The sequence below is a fragment of the Cupressus sempervirens genome, chromosome 1 (genome assembly GCF_028749045.1).
Source record: "Cupressus sempervirens isolate cs-2001-9-10 chromosome 1, ASM2874904v1, whole genome shotgun sequence".
In the NCBI taxonomy this organism is placed as follows: domain Eukaryota; kingdom Viridiplantae; phylum Streptophyta; class Pinopsida; order Cupressales; family Cupressaceae; genus Cupressus; species Cupressus sempervirens.
In genome coordinates this window covers 28,708,976-28,728,397 of record NC_143118.1, presented here as the reverse complement: position 1 = coordinate 28,728,397, position 19,422 = coordinate 28,708,976, and the positions used below count along the sequence as shown (strand labels likewise).

At 38.4% G+C, this 19,422-nt stretch overlaps 1 protein-coding gene across 1 annotated transcript in view; it reads left to right on the top strand.

Moving 5' to 3' along the window:
* LOC149576006 (transmembrane and coiled-coil domain-containing protein STS1-like) overlaps positions 1-19,422 on the top strand; it is a 200,139-nt gene that overhangs the window by 38,852 nt on the left and 141,865 nt on the right. Inside the window, exon 3 of the mRNA XM_089816125.1 lies at positions 796-1,275. Coding sequence (XP_089672251.1) covers positions 796-1,275 — 480 coding nt within the window. The remainder of the gene's footprint in view (positions 1-795; positions 1,276-19,422) is intronic.

The window sequence follows — 19,422 nt, the reverse complement described above, 5'->3', positions numbered from 1 at the left end:
GCATGATACATTATACGAACATCCACTTGAGGAGTAAAGAGCCATTCACTCCTTGTGGTGACAGAGGATTCCTCCATTTGTCCACAACATCGAAAGATGATGGAGGTTGGTGTAAATAACACGTGTAGGTCTAATTAAATGTTGAAAATATAATCTCCCAAAGCTGTACAAGAATTTGATACTTAAATGGTGAAGGGAGAAAAGAGAGAGCCAAGGTTATATTCTCCAACATTATCATATGCATGGATGAAATAAAAATGAGACTCTTATGTTCTTTACAACATCACTTTGACATTTGAACATGGTGGAAGTGAATTTTAAGTAATAAAAATGGGTGAAAATTCTTCTCACATTATGACATTGTTTTCATTTCTTTCTTTCTTAGTCATAAATGTTCCAATAGTTTGCATTTGAAATGAGTTTTAAACAGTTTATAAGACAATGTAAGGGAATTTGCAGGTGAAAGCTATGTTTCCATGATTTTATTTTGTACATGTTTCAGATAAGCATTTGAAATGTGTATACCCATCTATTGTTAATTGTTTCAAATCCTCATGTATGTGTGGGAAGAATGATAGTTTGCAAGATACATTAGTCATTAGTGTGAATTTTAAACTTTGTTTAATTTTATACTTTACTGAGTATTTTTGCTTTTGATATAGTGACTTGCTACAATTCTCTTATTTATTCTTTGGTTGAACTAATGTTCTTACTTTTTTCAGGATAGAGAGGGATTGTGTTCTTTTTAGTAAAAAGGAAAATTAATAGATTCTGTTTGGTTCTTATCGAATGCAGTTTTTGAGAATACTTTCTGAAGAAGAGAAGGACGAACCGACATCATCAAAAGGGGCAAATTCAGAGACTGAATTGGCTAATGCAATAGATGCAGTGTCAACAAGCTTTGAAAGGACCCCACTTTTAACTGGCAAAAGCAGCAGAAATTATGGAGCATCCAAAACCCAGAGAGCTGAAACAAATGATGATGGAGATTCCATGGAAGGAGCTAGCAAATTGCATGACAAAATTCCAGATGTTTCTCAGTCAACTCCAACAGGGCAGAATGACAGATCTGATGAGAATGAAACAATAACAGAAGGGAAGCTATTAACAAATCAGAGAAAAGTAGCAGTTTTGTTTGAGCTGTTGGCTGCTTGTGTTGCTGATACATATGAAGAGAAAAAAAAGAAGTCAGTGTTGAGAAAAGGATATGATGCCCGACATCGTGTTGGTCTGCGGCTGTTGGCTACATGGCTCGATATCAAGTGGTCAAAAGTGGTGATTACCTTGTCCTTAAGTTTTCCATCAACCAATATATTACTTATCATTATTTTGGTCTCAAACCTGTTTTGTTTATGTAGTTCAGGATTTATATTAAATTTTTAGAAAGTTGGATTATAAATATTATTCGATTACATTTCTTACCTCTTAATACTATCATAAAGAGGCCAGTGAGAGTTATCCAAACTTTAGAGGGCTTTTAAGCTGCCAAGCCTCTGTGATTTATAGCTACCCTGCCTACACAAGCTTAAGAGAGTATATTAAACACTGGAAGCAAGATAGAAAATAGAAACCTACAGATGCTTCTAAGAGCACACCAAACACTGGAAACAAAAGAAGAAAAAGAAACCTAGAGAATCTGATGAGACCACACCAAACACCCAAAGAAAGAAAAAAATTATATTACAGACCACCACTGACCAAAAGAAAATTATTGGGACTCAGAAATACATTGAGATAGTAGCAAGATGAAGGGAAACAGATGTTTAAAAGTATGTATAGACCAAAGATAACCAAGCGCAAAACAGAAACTAACAGGTTGATGCTTGCAGATTAAATGTTGACGCTGACTTCAAGTCTTTGTATATAATGTTGGTAACATAACATCCTCAGCTTCAACAATTTTTTTTAATGATATAGTGGGGAAAGAGTGTAGCTATGACTTGAGACGGTAGGAAAGCTATGTTGTGATAATTCAGCTATTTGATCGTGAACAATGCAATGAAGACATGTGGGGTTGAAGTGATACATACTGCCAGAAATCCTAGAGGCAAAAGTATATTATGGAGCAAGTTCCAGTCCTAATGGGTTGATTCTAAAATTATTGGGCAAACTAATATTCTGCTGGATGAACCCCAACTTTATTGGTCAGTGAGTGAATGGGCATAGTAGTAGGCTCAAAGATTTCCACATGTGCACCCTTATCTCCAAACTTAAGCAACAGGGGAAAGAAAGGTTTCTTTTTGACACTCCAATGAGCTAGGCACACTGAAAGCCCAACTGTACAGTTGCTTCGATCTGATTCTTAGGATTAGCAAGTGGACAGCCCCTCTGTGCATTATCCAAGCCATTCATGGCATACATCCCCACTGATCAAAATGTCTTTTCAGGCTTTCTTCTAACATTCATAGACTCAAATTATTCAATGTTTTTCCTTTTGGGCATATAAGATACCTCTAGTTAGCAGTTTTCATTTTGCTCATTGATGAGCCTTTTCGTCTTGTTGGATGTTGATAATGCTTGTATGACAAGGCTAGTTTGTTGAAGATTGTAGCTACGATAGAGACCTTTATCTTTGATTTTATGAAATAGAAATATGACAGTTATGATTGTTATGGTCATCTTCAGCTGAAGAAGACATTTGTAATGATATTTGAGATAATATTTAATAACATGTGTCATGCGAAGAGGCATGCGTATGGAGATATGAAGTGTTGAATGTTTGGAAATATGAAGTCTTGTATTTGGAATTTGAAGAGACCTTCATGTGTAATATGAGGGGTCTCATTTCAATCTATTTATGCGATTGTTTAGTGTATTGTAAAACAATCAATTGAAAGCTTTGTACTTGAACATTTCGTTATTAATAAAAGATATATTTTGCGGGTGGCTAGGTTTTTCCCTCTAGTTGGAGGGTTTTTCCTAGGATAAGATAAGATAATGATATTAATGTCCAACGAAAGACCAACAAAGGGTCTATGAGATTGAATAATTACAACAATGAGGCTGATAGTAGCAGGAGCACACAAAGGTGTCCGAGAAAAAAAAAATACAAGAAGAAGAAGATAAAGCATCAAAGAACCAGAAAAGAGGCCAAGAAAGAGACCAGGAGTCCTTTCTAGGTGAAAAGAAGTCAGTCACTGAATGATATGTATGTCGATGAGTAAAGGCCCTACCCTATATGTGGCCACTAGTAGAGGAGTGTCGCTGATGCAAATAGCCGGTTCAGGACCTGACACGTTTGGAATTCCTGGTAGATCTAGTAGAGCTAGAAGGCCTTTTCACCCCACGTAAAGGAGATAATGGTGTGAAAAAGGCAGTAATGAGTTGAGTAGGCGAGTGTTGATGCGGAAGCAGTGACTGGATCGTGCTATTACGGAGGATAGTGGTCTCTCGAATATAAAGTGCGAGACAGTGCTGATCATAGTAGTTGAAGAAATCATAAAGAGAGAAGCAATCCCGAAACAAGCAGAAAAATCTCCCTTTAATCTCATAATAAATGAGGCAACGGAAAATGAGGTGTGTCTCAGTCTCCACCTCACCGGAAGTGCAAAGCTTGTAGATCCGCTCTCCACTGTTAATATGATGGTTAGTCTGGACCCAAAAACGGTGAGACCCAACTCTTAAAGATCCCAAGGAGATATGTAGAGCATGAGACCATCTCTGGGAAAGGTAGCTAGGATGAACAATAATACCATCAGACATCTCTAAAAAGTGCTTCGTATAAAAGACATCCGTGGGCGTAACCCATCAGGAGGGTTAAGCCAAGTAGTGGCAATGTACTGTTTGTAGATGTCAAGTTTGACATGCTCATTCAATTCCTACCGAGATGGGAGGAGATGAATTGGGGCATCCAGCGAGAACTGAAACGGGGGGAGGCAGTCAATATCAATCCCAATCGAATCGAGCATAGAAGAGGCCTGTGCATACCAAGAACGTGTGCGAGAACCAGACTCAGTGCTTGCAGTAGATACAGACAAACAAAAAGCTAAATAGGAGTATCGATCACGATCACCAGCATGATCCGCAAAGCCATGGAGATGATGGAGGAACCAAACCAAATAAAAAATGGCCGCAAGACTAAACAGATGAGCACTGAACTCCACAAGAATGATACTATGAGGAATGAACTTGTGACATCTAATGATGCGCCTCAAAAATAAAGTCTGAACTCGCTCAATCGAGGCCCAGTCAGAACCAAGGAGAGATGGGCCCCAAACCACAGATCCATAGAGAACAGTAGGCCTCACAAGAGAGTCCAAGAGAGATAACTTGGACGAGGTATCCTAGAAATGATGCTTTAAACACTGTTTCTCAAGCAAAGCAAGAGAACCCATACCCTTATTAACTCTAGGTTGGATAGTTGTCCTCATACTGAATCGATGTCCTGAAAACTTAACTCCCAGATAAGTATAGGATGTAGTGATCTCGATCTCTTGACCCTGAAAGAAGAAGTGGAGATGTGAGGTCTTTAAACAATTGAAAATCACGACCTGAGTCTTAATCAAGTAAACCACAAGTTGTCACTAATCAGAGAAAGAAGCCAAGCCATCAAGAAGCCTTTGTAAATTGTCTGGAGAGGAAGCAAGGAGAACCACATCATCGGCAAAAAGAAGGATGGAGATTAGAACATGGTGAAGAAAACAACCATCTCCAGGGAGCGAGCACCTCGTAGAAAGTCCTCAAACTCATCAATATATAATCCAAACACGTAGGGGAGAGAGGACAACCCTGCTTAACCCCAATGGTGCTATGGATCGGATTCGAGAAACCCTCGAGATCTTGAATCTGCCTACCACAGTCTCATACAATCTCATAATAGCGGTACGTAACATCACAGAAATGCCAATCTCCCTAAGCCTCTCAAATAGAGCCACCCTGGGAACCGAATCAAAAGCTTTGCAAAAGTCGACAAAGAAACAATATACCTTCTCCAATCTGTGTCAAGCCTCCTCAATAATAGCTCATAGAGTGAAGACGTGGTCCATAGTTTGATAATCAACTTGGAAACTTGCTTGCCCTCTGGCCCTACAGCCAATCTTGTCCAGCTCACCCGATAACATAGTATTAAGGGTTGTCGCATACAGTTTGGCAAACGTGTGCCTGATCATGATGGTTCTGTAGTTCCTCGGATCAGAGACCGGACTGGTCTTATGAATAGGATAAATCAGAGGCCAGGACCAAGAAGTTAGAAAACTAGTGTGAATCACTCCATTAAAAAGAATAGAGAGATAGGGACCCGGAACTAAGGCACCAAACATAAAAAGCTTAGCCTAAAAGCCTTCCTCATTAGCAGCTCTACTACACTTCATGGATCTCATGACCTCAAAAATGTGGGAAGGGGTGAACAAGCGGTCGTAAGGAGGCGGAATGGGATGAATGGAAAGCTGCCCCAGAATGCCATAAAGAGCCATAGTATGCAAGGTAAGGGAGCGAAAGTCGAGGGTGGAGGGAGGAGGAGAAGTGCGGGGGAAGAGAGTGCGCCAGAAAAGTTGAGGATTACGGATCAGCGTGGAGCAAAGGGATTTGCACTTGGAAGCAGCAAAGGAACGTTTCTTACCATGAAGAAATCGAAGATAAGAAGAGTGAATGCAGGTAAAGTTGATGGAGCGAGCCACAAAAGCAGAATGTATAAAACGATGGAAAGATTTGCAGTCTGTATCGAACCATTGGTTTATAGGACAAGTATTATGGCATTTGCTGCGAAGGGGCAAAGGAGGGCGATGAGGAATGGAAAGAATGACAAACTTCTGAATAGCCGTCGCAAGTAGGTCAAACATGGAAGCGGCCTCGCACGAGGCAGAGAAGCATGAAGGGTTGAGGAGCCTCGAAAGGTGAGCGGAAGAGAGCTCACAATCACCTTCAATAAAACAAAGCGAATGAGTGAGTGGGCAATGGTAGAGGAAAGATGAGAGGCCGAGAGAGTGGGCAAGAGACGAGGGGAGAGGGGAAGGTGAATACTAAGGAGAGCGTGGTCTGCAAGAGGAAGGCACAAAATGGTGACACTGTGAATGTAAGAGATGAAAGAGGGACAGGCGAGGACATAATCAACAACACAAGCACCCCCACCATGAGGCCAACAAGTGAATAACTCTGACCCAAGGAAGCAAGAAAGGCCATTTCAAGATTATTAGACTCGAAGACTCACAAAACCGCAACAGATGTCTACTATACATAGATAACGGCCCAAGAACATCCTTAGAGTGTCGTTGAAGTCCAGAGGGAAGTTGGATCAATCTCAGTAGAACAGATGGGGTCCGAGCTACGATCAAAAAGTGGATTCTGGAGTTCCCTAGTTCTCGCATTAAAAACCCCGAGAATAATAATGTCACCAAGAGTAGCAAATTGAGAAATAGTGTCTTGAAGATCAACATACAGGTCTCCGTCCTCGGTACCATGAATAACATAGTGGGCGGAAGCTGGCAGGAAATAGCAAGCAGCCAAAAAGAGATCTCTCTCATGGTGACGCTTACGGTCAATGTAGACCCACATAAATTTGGCAAACGTATCCGAGTGTACAATAGAAGTGCCACTGAAAATATCCTCCTTGATCAAACAAGCCACGCCACACGAGCCACGTCCACCACCAGAAGCATGAACCTCCTCTCTACATATAGATAACCACTGATAGCCAATAACACTCAGAAGAGGAGGTGTAGGACTCTCATCAGTCTCTGTAATGACAAGAATAGTTGCAGATCCCACAGTATCACATAAGAGGCCAGACAATGACCAAAGGGATCCATTGCCATTCTAGTAGTTAACAAGAAGGGAGCAAGTGGGGGTCTCCCTCTTGTCCAATTGCTGGTGGGACCGTCATTTGGCCTTGGGGGCCTGCTTCTCTACCCACCCACTGGGAGGGGAATCTCTAATAACTGCTTTCAGATACCTGATAATTGCCCATTTACTGGCTTTCCTCGCATCCGTGACTATCTAGGATAAATGTCTTAAGTATTTTGTGTATTGTTAACATGGTATTAGAGTCTAGTTTGATATCAGCAATAAGGTATTGTTCAAATATGGTAGCTGCGAGACAAATTTGGTTATCATAGCTTTGCAATTTTGTCTCTTTCTTGTGCCGTAGCAGATTGTTGTTTCTTCTTCAGTGTTTCTTTTCTATCTCAACTTGTACTGTGTTGCTTCTCTAATCCAACGGGTAATGATGTCTCACACCCTGTTCATCTTGCCACCTATTTATTGTCGTTTATGTTCATCTCTTCTTATGAACAAGTGCGTGGATTATTCTCTATTTCTTTGCATATGTGGTTCTGCACTTTTAGATTTCTCAGCTTATGTAGAGCCTTTGCTTATATTTTGGAGAAGACGTTTTTATTTGAAGGAGCCGTTGTTTATTAATCTCTTCAACCTTTCGCATATTTAATATTTTAAAGATCATGTAGTATTCCCTTGTCAATTTTTGAACAAGATTGATGAAGGGTGCTCTCCTTAATACCACAAACACATAACATAAATAGAGAAACAACAACACTTTGCAAGAACAGAAAGTGGACTTCTTATTATCTCCAAAAGTATGGAATTACATATCTCAGACATACAATATGTGAAGCCATACGGGCGTTTCCCTTACAATATTCTGCAAGACAGAGCTACGAACAACCACTCAACTGGCCTAAACAACCCTATGGGCCTTCCTTATATAGGCGATTTTCCACCAACCGAGAAGTTTCTAGAAATATTATCCTAATCCTCGAGGTCGACCAACCCCAATTATATTATTTTTCACATTTCATTACATTAGAGTTGCCTCAAAATAATTGCAAATTATAATTTCATGTAGCCCAACTTGTGGAGGTCATAACTTTTTAACTGTAGCTTTGATTGGCTTTTATAACCACTTTTTGGAAACGACAACTCCAGATCTACAATGTTTGACCATGCTAGCATTTGGCAAATGAGGTTTGACCTAGTTTCAGAGCTTCTAAGGGCTTCAAAATTGATCTCAAAGTTTTGGAGCTTCTAAGGCCTTCAAAATTTATATTGAAAATCCTCAATGACTTCACTAATACATATGATATGGCAATGAACCTCAACAGGTAGACTAATATATCTAAGATGAATGTCCACCTGTGAAATCAAAATATTCTGAGCTCGTATGACCAACTTACAAAAAATAGTTTCCAAAAATACCAACTCTGCACAAAAATAACCCTTATTGAAATGACAAAAACATAAATGTTTTTTTTGGGTGATGCAAGATTGCCCTTACACAAAAGATGCTCTTGGATCAGATAGCCAGGGTAATTTGAGAAGTAACCTTGTTATATTTTAGGTGTTTAGAGGAAAGCCAAGATGCTTAAACTCCACCCTTGTTAACCATGATGAATCTTTTGTAGGTCTTCCTTTCCATTTGACCATATATTCTTCATATATCTTGGTTCCTTGTGCCTCTGCCAAGACGACTGTCCAGTATATCCTTAATTTCTTTTGTAGTTAAAGTAGTTGCCAGAATACTCCATTGGGCTTCTACGACCTCATCTTCAACACTCCCTTCATGACACTTTGTCAGATCTGAAACGTTAAATATTAGTGAAATATTCAGTTCAGTGGGCAACTCTACTTTATAGGCAATTTCATGAATCATGCTTCTTCAGTATCGTACATGGTCCAAACTTCTTCATTTTTAACTTATATGTTTTTATTGGAAATTGCTCCTTACTCAAACGAACCATGACTTCATCCTCAACTTGAAATTCCTTATCCCTCCTTTCCTAGCTACCTTAGCCTTGTACTGTGTATTCATCTTGGTAATGTACTTCCTCATTTCCTCATGTATGTTTTGCAAGTGCTCTACAAAATCCTCAGCTTCAACACTACTTATATACCCTTTGTCCAACTTCCTCAATTCATAGCATTTATGAGATTATTTCCATATACTATATGGAACGGTGATTTACTAGTGCTCCTGTTGGCACAATTATGATCTGATTTCTAGGATCTAGGACTATTACAGAGAATGCTAACCAATTACATAAATTTAATTTTAAAGCTTTAATAAAGCAAAATTAATGTAATTGCAAGTAAGAAAACACAGAATGAGATGATAGAAAGAGAGATAGAGACACAACACATTTGATTTCGGAGTTCGTCCGGGAAGGACTACGTCTCCGGGTCTAGCTCGAATAGGGGGACCGATCCGATTAACTCCAATAAATCAATACAAATGATTTGTGACAATTCCCTTCGAGCACACGCAACAAAATTCCTCTATGTGCAGGAAAAATCACTAAGTCTCCAAATACATAAAATCTCTCTCAACATTTGCATAATTTCTCCCTTAACTTTCGTTGCCTCCAAATGACATCCTACCCCCCTTTTTATACAAAATAATTGGCTTAAATTAGCTCAAAACCAATTAAGGGTATAAAACAAAACATCCCCTTCGAATAACCCCCTTTGTCATTTTTACATTTTGGCATTTATATAATTTTAGGGGTTAATGTTGTTAAAAAAATAACAAATAAATCTATTTTAAGGGGGCTCCGCTATTTGATACAAGTTAAATAACACATCTGCCATGCATTTAACAAGCCAGATCAGTGATGTATTGGCATGTAGCTATTTTAGGGGCGGCCAGGTCGAGGGTTCAACTCCCACCTATGCATCTTTTCAAATGGCTTTGGCGGCATTCATAGTTTAAATAGAAAATTTGTTACAAAGTTGCTAAATGCTCCACGTGGTCTAGTGGCAAGGAGGGAAAGTAGGGAATGAGAGGTTGAGGGTTCAAACCTCCTCAACGAATTTTTAAACCACCAAATTTGAGCTTGAGGTGCCATGTGGCACAATTTTATTTGCTCATATTTTTGACATGTGTCATCACTTGAGCTGCTGATATCATGATGACGTCATCACTGTTACATTTTGCCTCCAAAATTCAAACGGCCATAACTTTCACATATGAAGTCCGTTTTTGATGAAACGAACGCCGTTGGAAAGCTCTCATCGGGCTCTTCATTTTGAAATCCATTGTTAACCACTTTTGAGATGGTTTGATTTCGCCCCTTATCTAGCCCTCTGGTTTGCCTATTGACTAGAACTTTGACCAAGCGTAACTTGCACAAATGGACTCCTTTTTGCTCCATTCAAGTTGCGTTGGAATCATGACGTTGAGATCTTTTTGATGGTGCAAAAATTTGGAGATTTGAAGACACTTCAATTTTCACTGAAATTATCCACCGGATCAAATTATGTATGCAAATTTTGCTTGTGGTAGATCAAATCCCATGCCATTGGCTTATCTCCAACCAAACATCTTAGCAAATTATCCAAATTCTTATTCACCACCTTTGTTTGTTCATTGGTCTATGGATGATGTAATGAGCTAAACTTCAAATGTGTTTTCAACTTATTCCATAATGTGTGCCAAAAATACCCAGCAAACTTGGTGACTCAATGTAAAACTATGCTCTTTGGCACATCATGTAGTCTCACCACTTCTTTGAAAAATAATTCTGTCACATGAACAACATCATTAATCTTCATGCAAGGAATGTGATGTACCATCATTGAAAACCCGTTAACCACCACAAAAATTGAATAATGCCCTCGCTATGTCCTTGGCAAACTAACAACAAAGTCCATAGTGACACATCCTCCCACCACTTCTTTGGTACAGGTAATGGCTGATATAACCCTATATTCTGCTTTTCTCCTTTTTCCATTTGACATACTTTGCAACTATGTACAAACTTCTTGACATCTTGTTGCAATTGTGGCCAGTAATAATTGTCACTAACCAGAGCAATTGTTTTACCTTGACCAAAATATCCCACCAACGCTCTAGTATGTCTCTCCTTGATGAGATTCTCACTCGTAGAACTCCTTGGAATGCATATCTGACTCCCTCTGAATAGCATACCATCTTGGATGATTGAATCCAACCACTTCGTTCTTTCTAGAGTAATAGGTTCTATACAAGCTTTCCAAGCTTTTACAAAATTAAGATCCTCTGGATACAAACTATTGAGTTCCTTGAACCCAACAACCTCAATCTGCATCTTTGTTAGCAAAAGCCGTTTGTTGCTAAGAGCATATGCAACCCTAGTAGACTTCTTGCTCTTGTGTTTTAAAACAAATGTATAACTTTACAAAAACTCAAACCATTTGAAATGCCTCTGATTCAACTTTCCTTGACTATTCAAATATTGCAAAACTTGATGATCGATATACAAAATGAACTCTTTAGGAAGAAGACAATGTCTCCAATTCTTCAATGTCTGAATTATTGCATACAATTCCTGATCATAAATGAAATATTTCCTCTTGGCATCATTTAACTTCAAACTGAACTAAGTAAAAGTATACCTTCTTGGCTCAAAACAACTCCTATTGCAGTACCACTAGCATCACAATCTACTTGAAACACCTTATTAAAAGATGAATGTGTTAAACTCAAAACAAGTTGTTCTATAACTTTCTGTTTCAACAATTCAAAACTCTTATATGCTCCTATAGTCCACTTAAACTTCTTCCTATCCCTTCTCATTGTTTCAATCAAGGGTCCACAGACATTGCTAAAATTCCTAATAAGCTTTCTATAAAAGCTAGCCAAATCATGAAAAGATCTTACCTCAATAACACTCCTTGGAGTAGGCCATTCGATGATAGCCTTCAATTTTTTTGGGTCCAATTTTAGACCTTCAGCTGAAACTACATGTCCAAAGTATATAAACTCTTTCTTCACAAAACTACGCTTCTTCAATTTAATCAGGAATTTGTCTTCCCTTAACTTCTCAAACACCCTATGAATATGCATTATATGCTCCTCCAATGTCTTATTGAAGATAAAAATATCATCTAGGTAGACAATGACAAACTTACCTAGAAATTCTTTTAGTACCTCATACATGAGCCGCATGAAAGTGCTTGGTGCATTGGTTAGTCCAAAAGGCACGACTAACTACTTATACAATCCTTATTTTTGTCTTGAAGACAGTCCTCCATTCATCTCCGTCTTTGATTTGAATTCGATGATATCCACTCTTCAGATCTATCTCTGTAAAATACACATCTTTGCTTAAACAGTCCATAATATCACCCATCCTTGGCAAGGGAAATTTGTACTTGATTATGATCTTATTGATAGTCCTAGAATTTGTACACATTCCCCATTCTCCATTCTTCTTTGGTGCTAATACTGCTGGAACAATACATGGACTCTGACCATCTTGAATCAACCCCTTCTGCAACAACTCTTGTACTTGCTTGTTCAACTCTTCACTCTCTGTTGGTGTCATTTTGTGTGCTTCCTTATTTGGAAAATTGGCTCTTTGAATAAAGTCCATCTGATGACTAATCTTCCTTACTAGAGGTAATCCGTTACGTACATTATCAGATAGAATATCCTAAACCTTATCCAACAAATTTGCAGCTTCTGTAGGTACATCTTCTACTTTGTCTTTACCAGCTTTTGGAATTATAACAAAACACATATGCTCATGCCTCATGCCTCCTAAGAACTTCCTTCCATCAACAAAACATATTATGACATTACTACATACCTTCTCTTCTATGTCTTTCAACAACTTTAGCTTATGTCTCATTCCATCCTTTGTTTAGGAATAGGTATTTGCTCGACTATCATGTACATCACACCTGTCAAACTACCACGACCTACCCAACAACATATGACATGCATTCATGGGTATGATATCACATAGTACCTCATCATGGTACCTCCCAATCTTGAACTTTACTAGGAAGTGTTCATTGACCATGACCTTGTGGTCATCCTGCACCTAGGCAATCCAATATGGACGTGGGTGTTTATGTCTCTTGAGCTTTTAACTTTGTGACCATCTCCCTTGACACCAAATTGTTAGTGCTTCCACTATTGATAATCACATTACAACACTTATCCTCATGCTTGCACGTTGTGCGAAACAAACTCCTTTGCTCTGGTTCATTCTCACCACTTAGGAGGACTCTTCTGTTAACTAGAACCTCTGTTTCAACATCTTCAGTATGTGATGACTTGGCATCTTCATCCACATGTGCAACTCTACCCTAGCCATTAGTTCTCCCATCTATCCTTCTTGGTATTGAGGACATTCATAAGTCCTATGACTTGCTTCTTCGCAGTGAAAACATATTCCACGAAAATCTCTTCTTCCAGGTCCTTGTCCTCTTCCTCTTTGATCCCTATCATTTTGATCATAGAAACAATTGAAATTATTTCCCCTCTGATAGAAATGAATTGTTGCTTCAATTTATCTCTCGTGTTCGTTGCTGGTATGTGTAGGCTTCTTCTCTACTGGGATTGATTGGGATTTATATTGATCGCCTCCTTCCTTACCAGTTCTCACTAAACGTCCTTGCTCATCTCCTCCCCTCACGGTAGGAGTTAAATGAGCATGTCAAACTTGACATTTATAGACAATATATTACCACTACCTGGTGGCCTTCATTCGAGGATGCCCTCCTGTGCGGAGCACTTTTTGAAAATCTCTAATGGGATTATTGTTCGACCTAGCTACCTTTCTCAGTGGTGGTCTCACGCCTTGCGTATCTCCATAGGGACCTTCAGAGTTAGTTCTCACTGTCTTTGGGCTCAGACTGATCATCATATTGACAGCGGGGAACAAATCTGTAAGCTGTGTATGTTAGATGAAATTGAGACAGAGACTCACTTTATTTTTCGTTGCCCTATCTATTATGAGATAGAGGTACGTTTTTCTGCTTGTTCCGGGATTGTTTCTCTCTTTCTGATTTTTTTAGTTACTATGATCAGTGGTACCTTACACTTTATATTCAGGAGGCCACTATACTCTGTAATAGTACATTACAATCACTAGTTCCTCACCAACATACATATACTCAGCTCATTATTGCCTTTTTCACACCCTTATCTCCTTTGCGTGGTGTGAAAAGGTCGTCTAGTTCTACTAGTTCTTCTGGTCACTCTAGGTCTGCCAGACCCCGTACTGGCCTTTTTCATCAGCGACACTCATCTACAAGTTTACAAAGATAGATCAGAGCTTCTATCCATCAACAGGCATATCCTTCTGTGACTGATTTCTTTTTGCTTAGAAAGGACTCCTAGTCTTTGTCTTGGCCTTTCTCTGTTCTTTGTCTTGGCCTTTCTCTGTTCTTTTTCTTGTTCTTTTTTTTGTTGTATGCTTTTCTTTTGGACACCATTTGGTGCTCCTACTGTTGTTAGCTTTCTTATTGTAATCCTTCAATCCCATAGACCTTTTTGTGCTCTTTTGTTGGACATTAATATCATTATCTTATCTTATCTTATTCACCAATTGATCCCATCTTATGATTTTCTCCTTTCCTCTTTTATTTTGCTTTGATTGAATCTCCTGCCACTAGATCTTCGCATTACCCTTCAGTTTGGCATTAACAAACTTGACCTTATCAGGATCCTCGATATCTTCATACTCAAAATATTCTTCTATTACATTGATTTGATCAATTCCTTTGGGTTAAGATTTCCTAAAAATGTTGGGACCTCAATCTTAGGTCTTTTCCCAATCTTGGAAATGGCCCTAAAAAGCCTTTCCACTTGATTCATAGTGTTGCTTCTCCTTCCCGATCAACCTTCTTCCTTGAATTCATCCTCACTTTCATCTCCTACTACAAGATTCATCTCTTTGTGAATCTCTTCCTGCAATGCATGCACTTGTATTTGGAGGGCTCTAACCTCAGGTGTCATACCCCGACTCTTTTGACATAATCCCTTCATGGAAACATTTTTCGTGCTTATCGCTGAAACCCTAAACCATGATCCTGGTGCAATTGCCTCACAATCGGCGATTTGTCTACACACTCGGGAACTCTTGCTCTGATACCACTCCACGTAGGGTGCTCTCCTTAATACCACAAACACATGACAAAAATATAGAAAGAACAACAATTTGCAAAAAAAAAAAAAAGCGAGCTTCTTATTATCTACAAAGTATGGAATTACAGATTTCAAAAATACAATATGCGAAGCCACGTGCATTTTCCTTCCAATATTTTTGCAATATAGAGCTTTGAACAATCACCCAAAACTGCCCTAAACAATTTTACGGGCTTTGCTTGTATAGGCAATTTTTCACCACCTGAGAAGGTTATAGAAATTTAACCCTAACCCTTGAGGCTGACCAACCCCAATTATATTATTTTTCACATTTTATTACATTAGAGTTGGCTCAAAATAGTTACAAATTATATTTTTAGGTAGCCCAACTTTCGGAGGTCATAACTTTTTAACCATAGCTTCGATTGGCTATTATAACCACTTTTCAGAAACGACAACTCTTGATCAACAATGCATAATTGTGTAAGCGTTTGTTAGTAGGTGTTTGACCTTGTTTTGGAGCCTCTTAGGTGTTCAAATTTGAGCTCAAAGTATTTATTTATAGCGAAAATCCTCAATAACTTCACCAATATATATGATATGGCAATGAAACTCAAATAGAAAATTTACATTGAAACAACTTTTATTGAAAAGACAGAAACATAAATATTTCTTTGGGTGATGCAAGATTGCCTTTACACCCAGCATGCTCCTGCATCAAAGACAATGATGTCTCTTTGTCTGTTCTTTTACGTATTACTGGCTTTTCCTTTTGGTTCCAAATATAGGTCTCTTATCTTTATCGATGTGATCTGTGGGCATATTTGTTTTCTAGAGCGTAGAGTATTAAGAGTGCAGAATTTGGTCGTGCCTTATTATCTCTTCATGGTTATTGTTTGTGCTGTTATGGAAAACATGTGTGCTAGGGTGGTCTTCTTGCTATCCTATCATTATTTTTGTCGGGAGGCATTCCTTTTTGGGAGCATTCAATCCAAATTCATGTATAGTTGAGTATAAACGGTATCAAATCAAAGATAGGCATTGGATGATCATAGAAATGATCTATGTCGTTAATGTCAAAATCAGAACCTTTGACTTGCTATGAATTCAATCGTTGCCGCTTGCGCTAACGTTCTAAACACTTTCAAGCATTTAAAAAAAACTTTCTACAAAATGATGGCAATCCGACATTGCTATACTTGATGGATCTGCAGTCGACAATATTCATCACGGTGAGAAAATTCCTTACAGTAATGATACATCAAATATGCTATGTTTGGTGAATCATATGCATTTTTTTGTTCTTTTGGGTAGCATCATCATAAGTCTTGTTGGCAACGTGTTTCCTGGATTCTTCATTTGAATCCGAAGTTAGCGCGTTATTATTCTATTATTGGCTTTTGATCTTCTTTCATGGGCTAATGATTATCCCTTTTATAACGATAGTCTTTTCATATCCATATTGATGACTAGAGATTGTATGTTTTGTGTTGGGAAATTCCTTGCAGAGACATGCCATGGTAGTTATACACTCTATAGTTCTGTGCGTTGCGGAGTAGTGGACGGTGGAAGCTTTTGAGATATTGCATATTACAAAATGAGAATATAATGTTTCAAGTGATGTGAAGGGTCATACAACGGGTTGGAGGAATAGGATATCACGTGATCAGAGTTTATAGAACTCTTTGGAGTTCCTTGTCGGGTGTGGAGGTAGCCATGGTGATTTTGTTGTTGAGTGGACATATATCCTTCTAAAGCGTTTAATTGTTTGGAATCAGCTATTCCAGGGCCCACATTGCCTCAAGGTTATCGCGATACATTCTTTCTTGACAAAGCAAGCAGAGGATCAATCCCATCTTCTCCCCTTTCCTTTGTTGATGATTCTCAATCTGCAACGGTTAAATGGCTTAAGGCTATGCATTCATTTGTTTTTCTTCTCCCTAAAACTCAATCGTGCTCCTTGAACAACACTCTAGTTCTCTATCATTTGACAATCGATTGTGTGGAGCTTGGCCTTGTTATTTCAACACTCAAAGTCAAGTCACCCATCATGAATGTATATGATATATTGCATGAATGAGTAGTGGCAATGATTGCAAGGATTATGGGATTGGTGGCTGTGAAGACAATTGACGCAGATGGATAGTTTGTGTAGATTGAAATGGGCATATGTTGCTTGTCTACTGCATGCGTTGGACTAGAGTATATGTGTAATAAGGGGTTCTATTCACCTCAAGAGGTTGCAGATGATAGTGAAGAAAATTGCATGAATTCAGAAGAGATAAGTATTCTATGTTTATATCTTTGAGTATAGATCATGCATTCTTGTTTTATTACTAAGATTAGTTGATTTAATAAGAATATCTCTTTGGGTTGAAGGGTGTAACAAGAAGCATTACGATGAGGATGTTGCCTTGACGATACATATTTAGAGGGAGATGTTCAACTTCAAAGGGAGGTTACATTAACTATCTTATTACGCTGTACAAAATTGTCCTTGCTGAGAGGGAGTCTTTGTTAAGAGAGAATCCCAGTTCTTAATGAGTTCTTCTATGTGTGAGAAGTTCGAGGTGAAATCCCTTGTTAATGGGTTCTTCTCTATAAGAGAATTTTGAGGTGAAATCCCCTTTTCCACCCTATGCTAGTAGTATACCGGATCCACCCTTTGCGGTGAGGCATGGTGGAAATGCATTCTTGTTTGGGAGAAGTTTGAGGTGGAAGCCCTTGGAGCACCCTCTACGAGTAGGCATGGTGGAAATGCATTCTTCTCTAGGAAAATTTTGAGGTGAAAGCCCGTTGACCACCCTCTATGCTGAGGCATGTTGGAAATGCATTCTTCTCTAGGGGAAGTTTCAGGTGAAAGCCCTTGGACCACCTTCTGCGAGTAGGCATGGTGGAGGTCACACGTGCGACTCGATGACTAAAATTTTATGTGCTTATGAAGTAACCAAGGTGAATTATGTTATGTTGAGATAACATGTTTTATGTGATGTGAATTTATCATTGACATCTTTGGTTACAACTATGTGTGCTTGCCATACTAAAGATCTCTCTCTTGCTAAGAGGGAGTGTGAAAGATCTTTATCTCTAATTTTATGAAATAGAAATATGACACTTATGATTGTTATGGTTATCTTTAGCTGAAGTAGCCATTTGTGATAATATTTAATAACATGTGTCAGGCGAAGAGGCATGCGTATGGAGATATGAAGTGTTAAATATTTGGAAATATGAAGTCTTTTATTTGGAATTTGAAGAGACCTTTGTGTGTAATATGAAGAGTCTCATTTCAATCTATTTATGTTATTGTTTAGTGTATTGTAAAGCAATCAAGTGAAAGCTTTGTACTTGAACATTTCTTTATTGATAAAAGATATATTTTACTGATGTGGCTAGGTTTTTTCCTCTAGTTGGAGGGTTTTTCCAAGATAAACGTCTTAGGTATGTTGTGTATTGTTTATGGCCTTCTTTATTGTTGTTTATCTTTATTTTTGGACAATAATTAACTCTTTCAATCTTTGACATCTGTATCCATTGACTCCTTCCTTTCCACTATTTATTAGATGCGCCTCTTTTCATTTTTCTTTAAGGTGGTGATAATTCGTGTTGTCAAAAATGATATGTATTAGCTTTTTCATTTCATCCTTAGCTTCTCAGGCGTAGTTTCCCATCTTTGTCAAACATTTCTTGTATTTCATGGATCACATAATGTTTCGGCCTACCTACTTTTGGCATGATTGGTCACACAAGTTGAGGACCCACCTTGACGATTGAGTGGTTCCACTAGCTTAAGACTGAGATTGATTATAATGTCCCCATTTGATAAATTTTTCTTAGATAGGTCCAATCCTTAATGATGGGAAATAAATTTCTTTTTCTTTTTGGCCTCTTATTATTTCACGCAATAGGTATAAATAATATTAAAGCTAAGTTGCTAGTTTGGGTTTGAAGAACCAGTTTGCTAGTACGTCAAAATTTTGAAATAGGGTTTGGGCTCATTAAAACTTAGTACAAAAAAAATTAAAAATAAAATGTATATCTATACACATACACATATATACACAGTCTAGAAGCATGAATATATAGTGCTTCTCTCGAGCTAACTCTGTGGGCTAGTCACATAGTGTAATATATACAACAAAAACTTGTAATGATAGCATCGTGATCATAGCATCATAGCATCATAACTTCGAGTTCAACATCAAAATATCTCTGCTCCATGGAGTTTCAGGGATGGGGATGTTTTAGGAGATGAGGATGTGTTTTCGGTATGGGTACAGTGCAAAGCCAAATTTAAGTGGACAACAGGGGATGACTATTAAAAACATAGGTAAGATAAAATAAATTTATTAATGTCTAACAAGATACCAAAAAAGGGCCTAAGGGACTGCTAGAAGTTAAGCAACAACCCAAAACAGAGCAAGAACACCAAACGATGTTTGGAAGAAATAAACGAACAACCAAAGAGCCAAAGATGAACCACACAAACGAACAAAGCAACTAAAGCTAGTTAGGGCAGCCAAACATGATAGACCCACCCACTAGCTGGATCGATCCGCTATGAAAAAGTTGAGAATCGACAGATGGGCCCTTAGAGGGGATATCCTAAGTCATCGTCA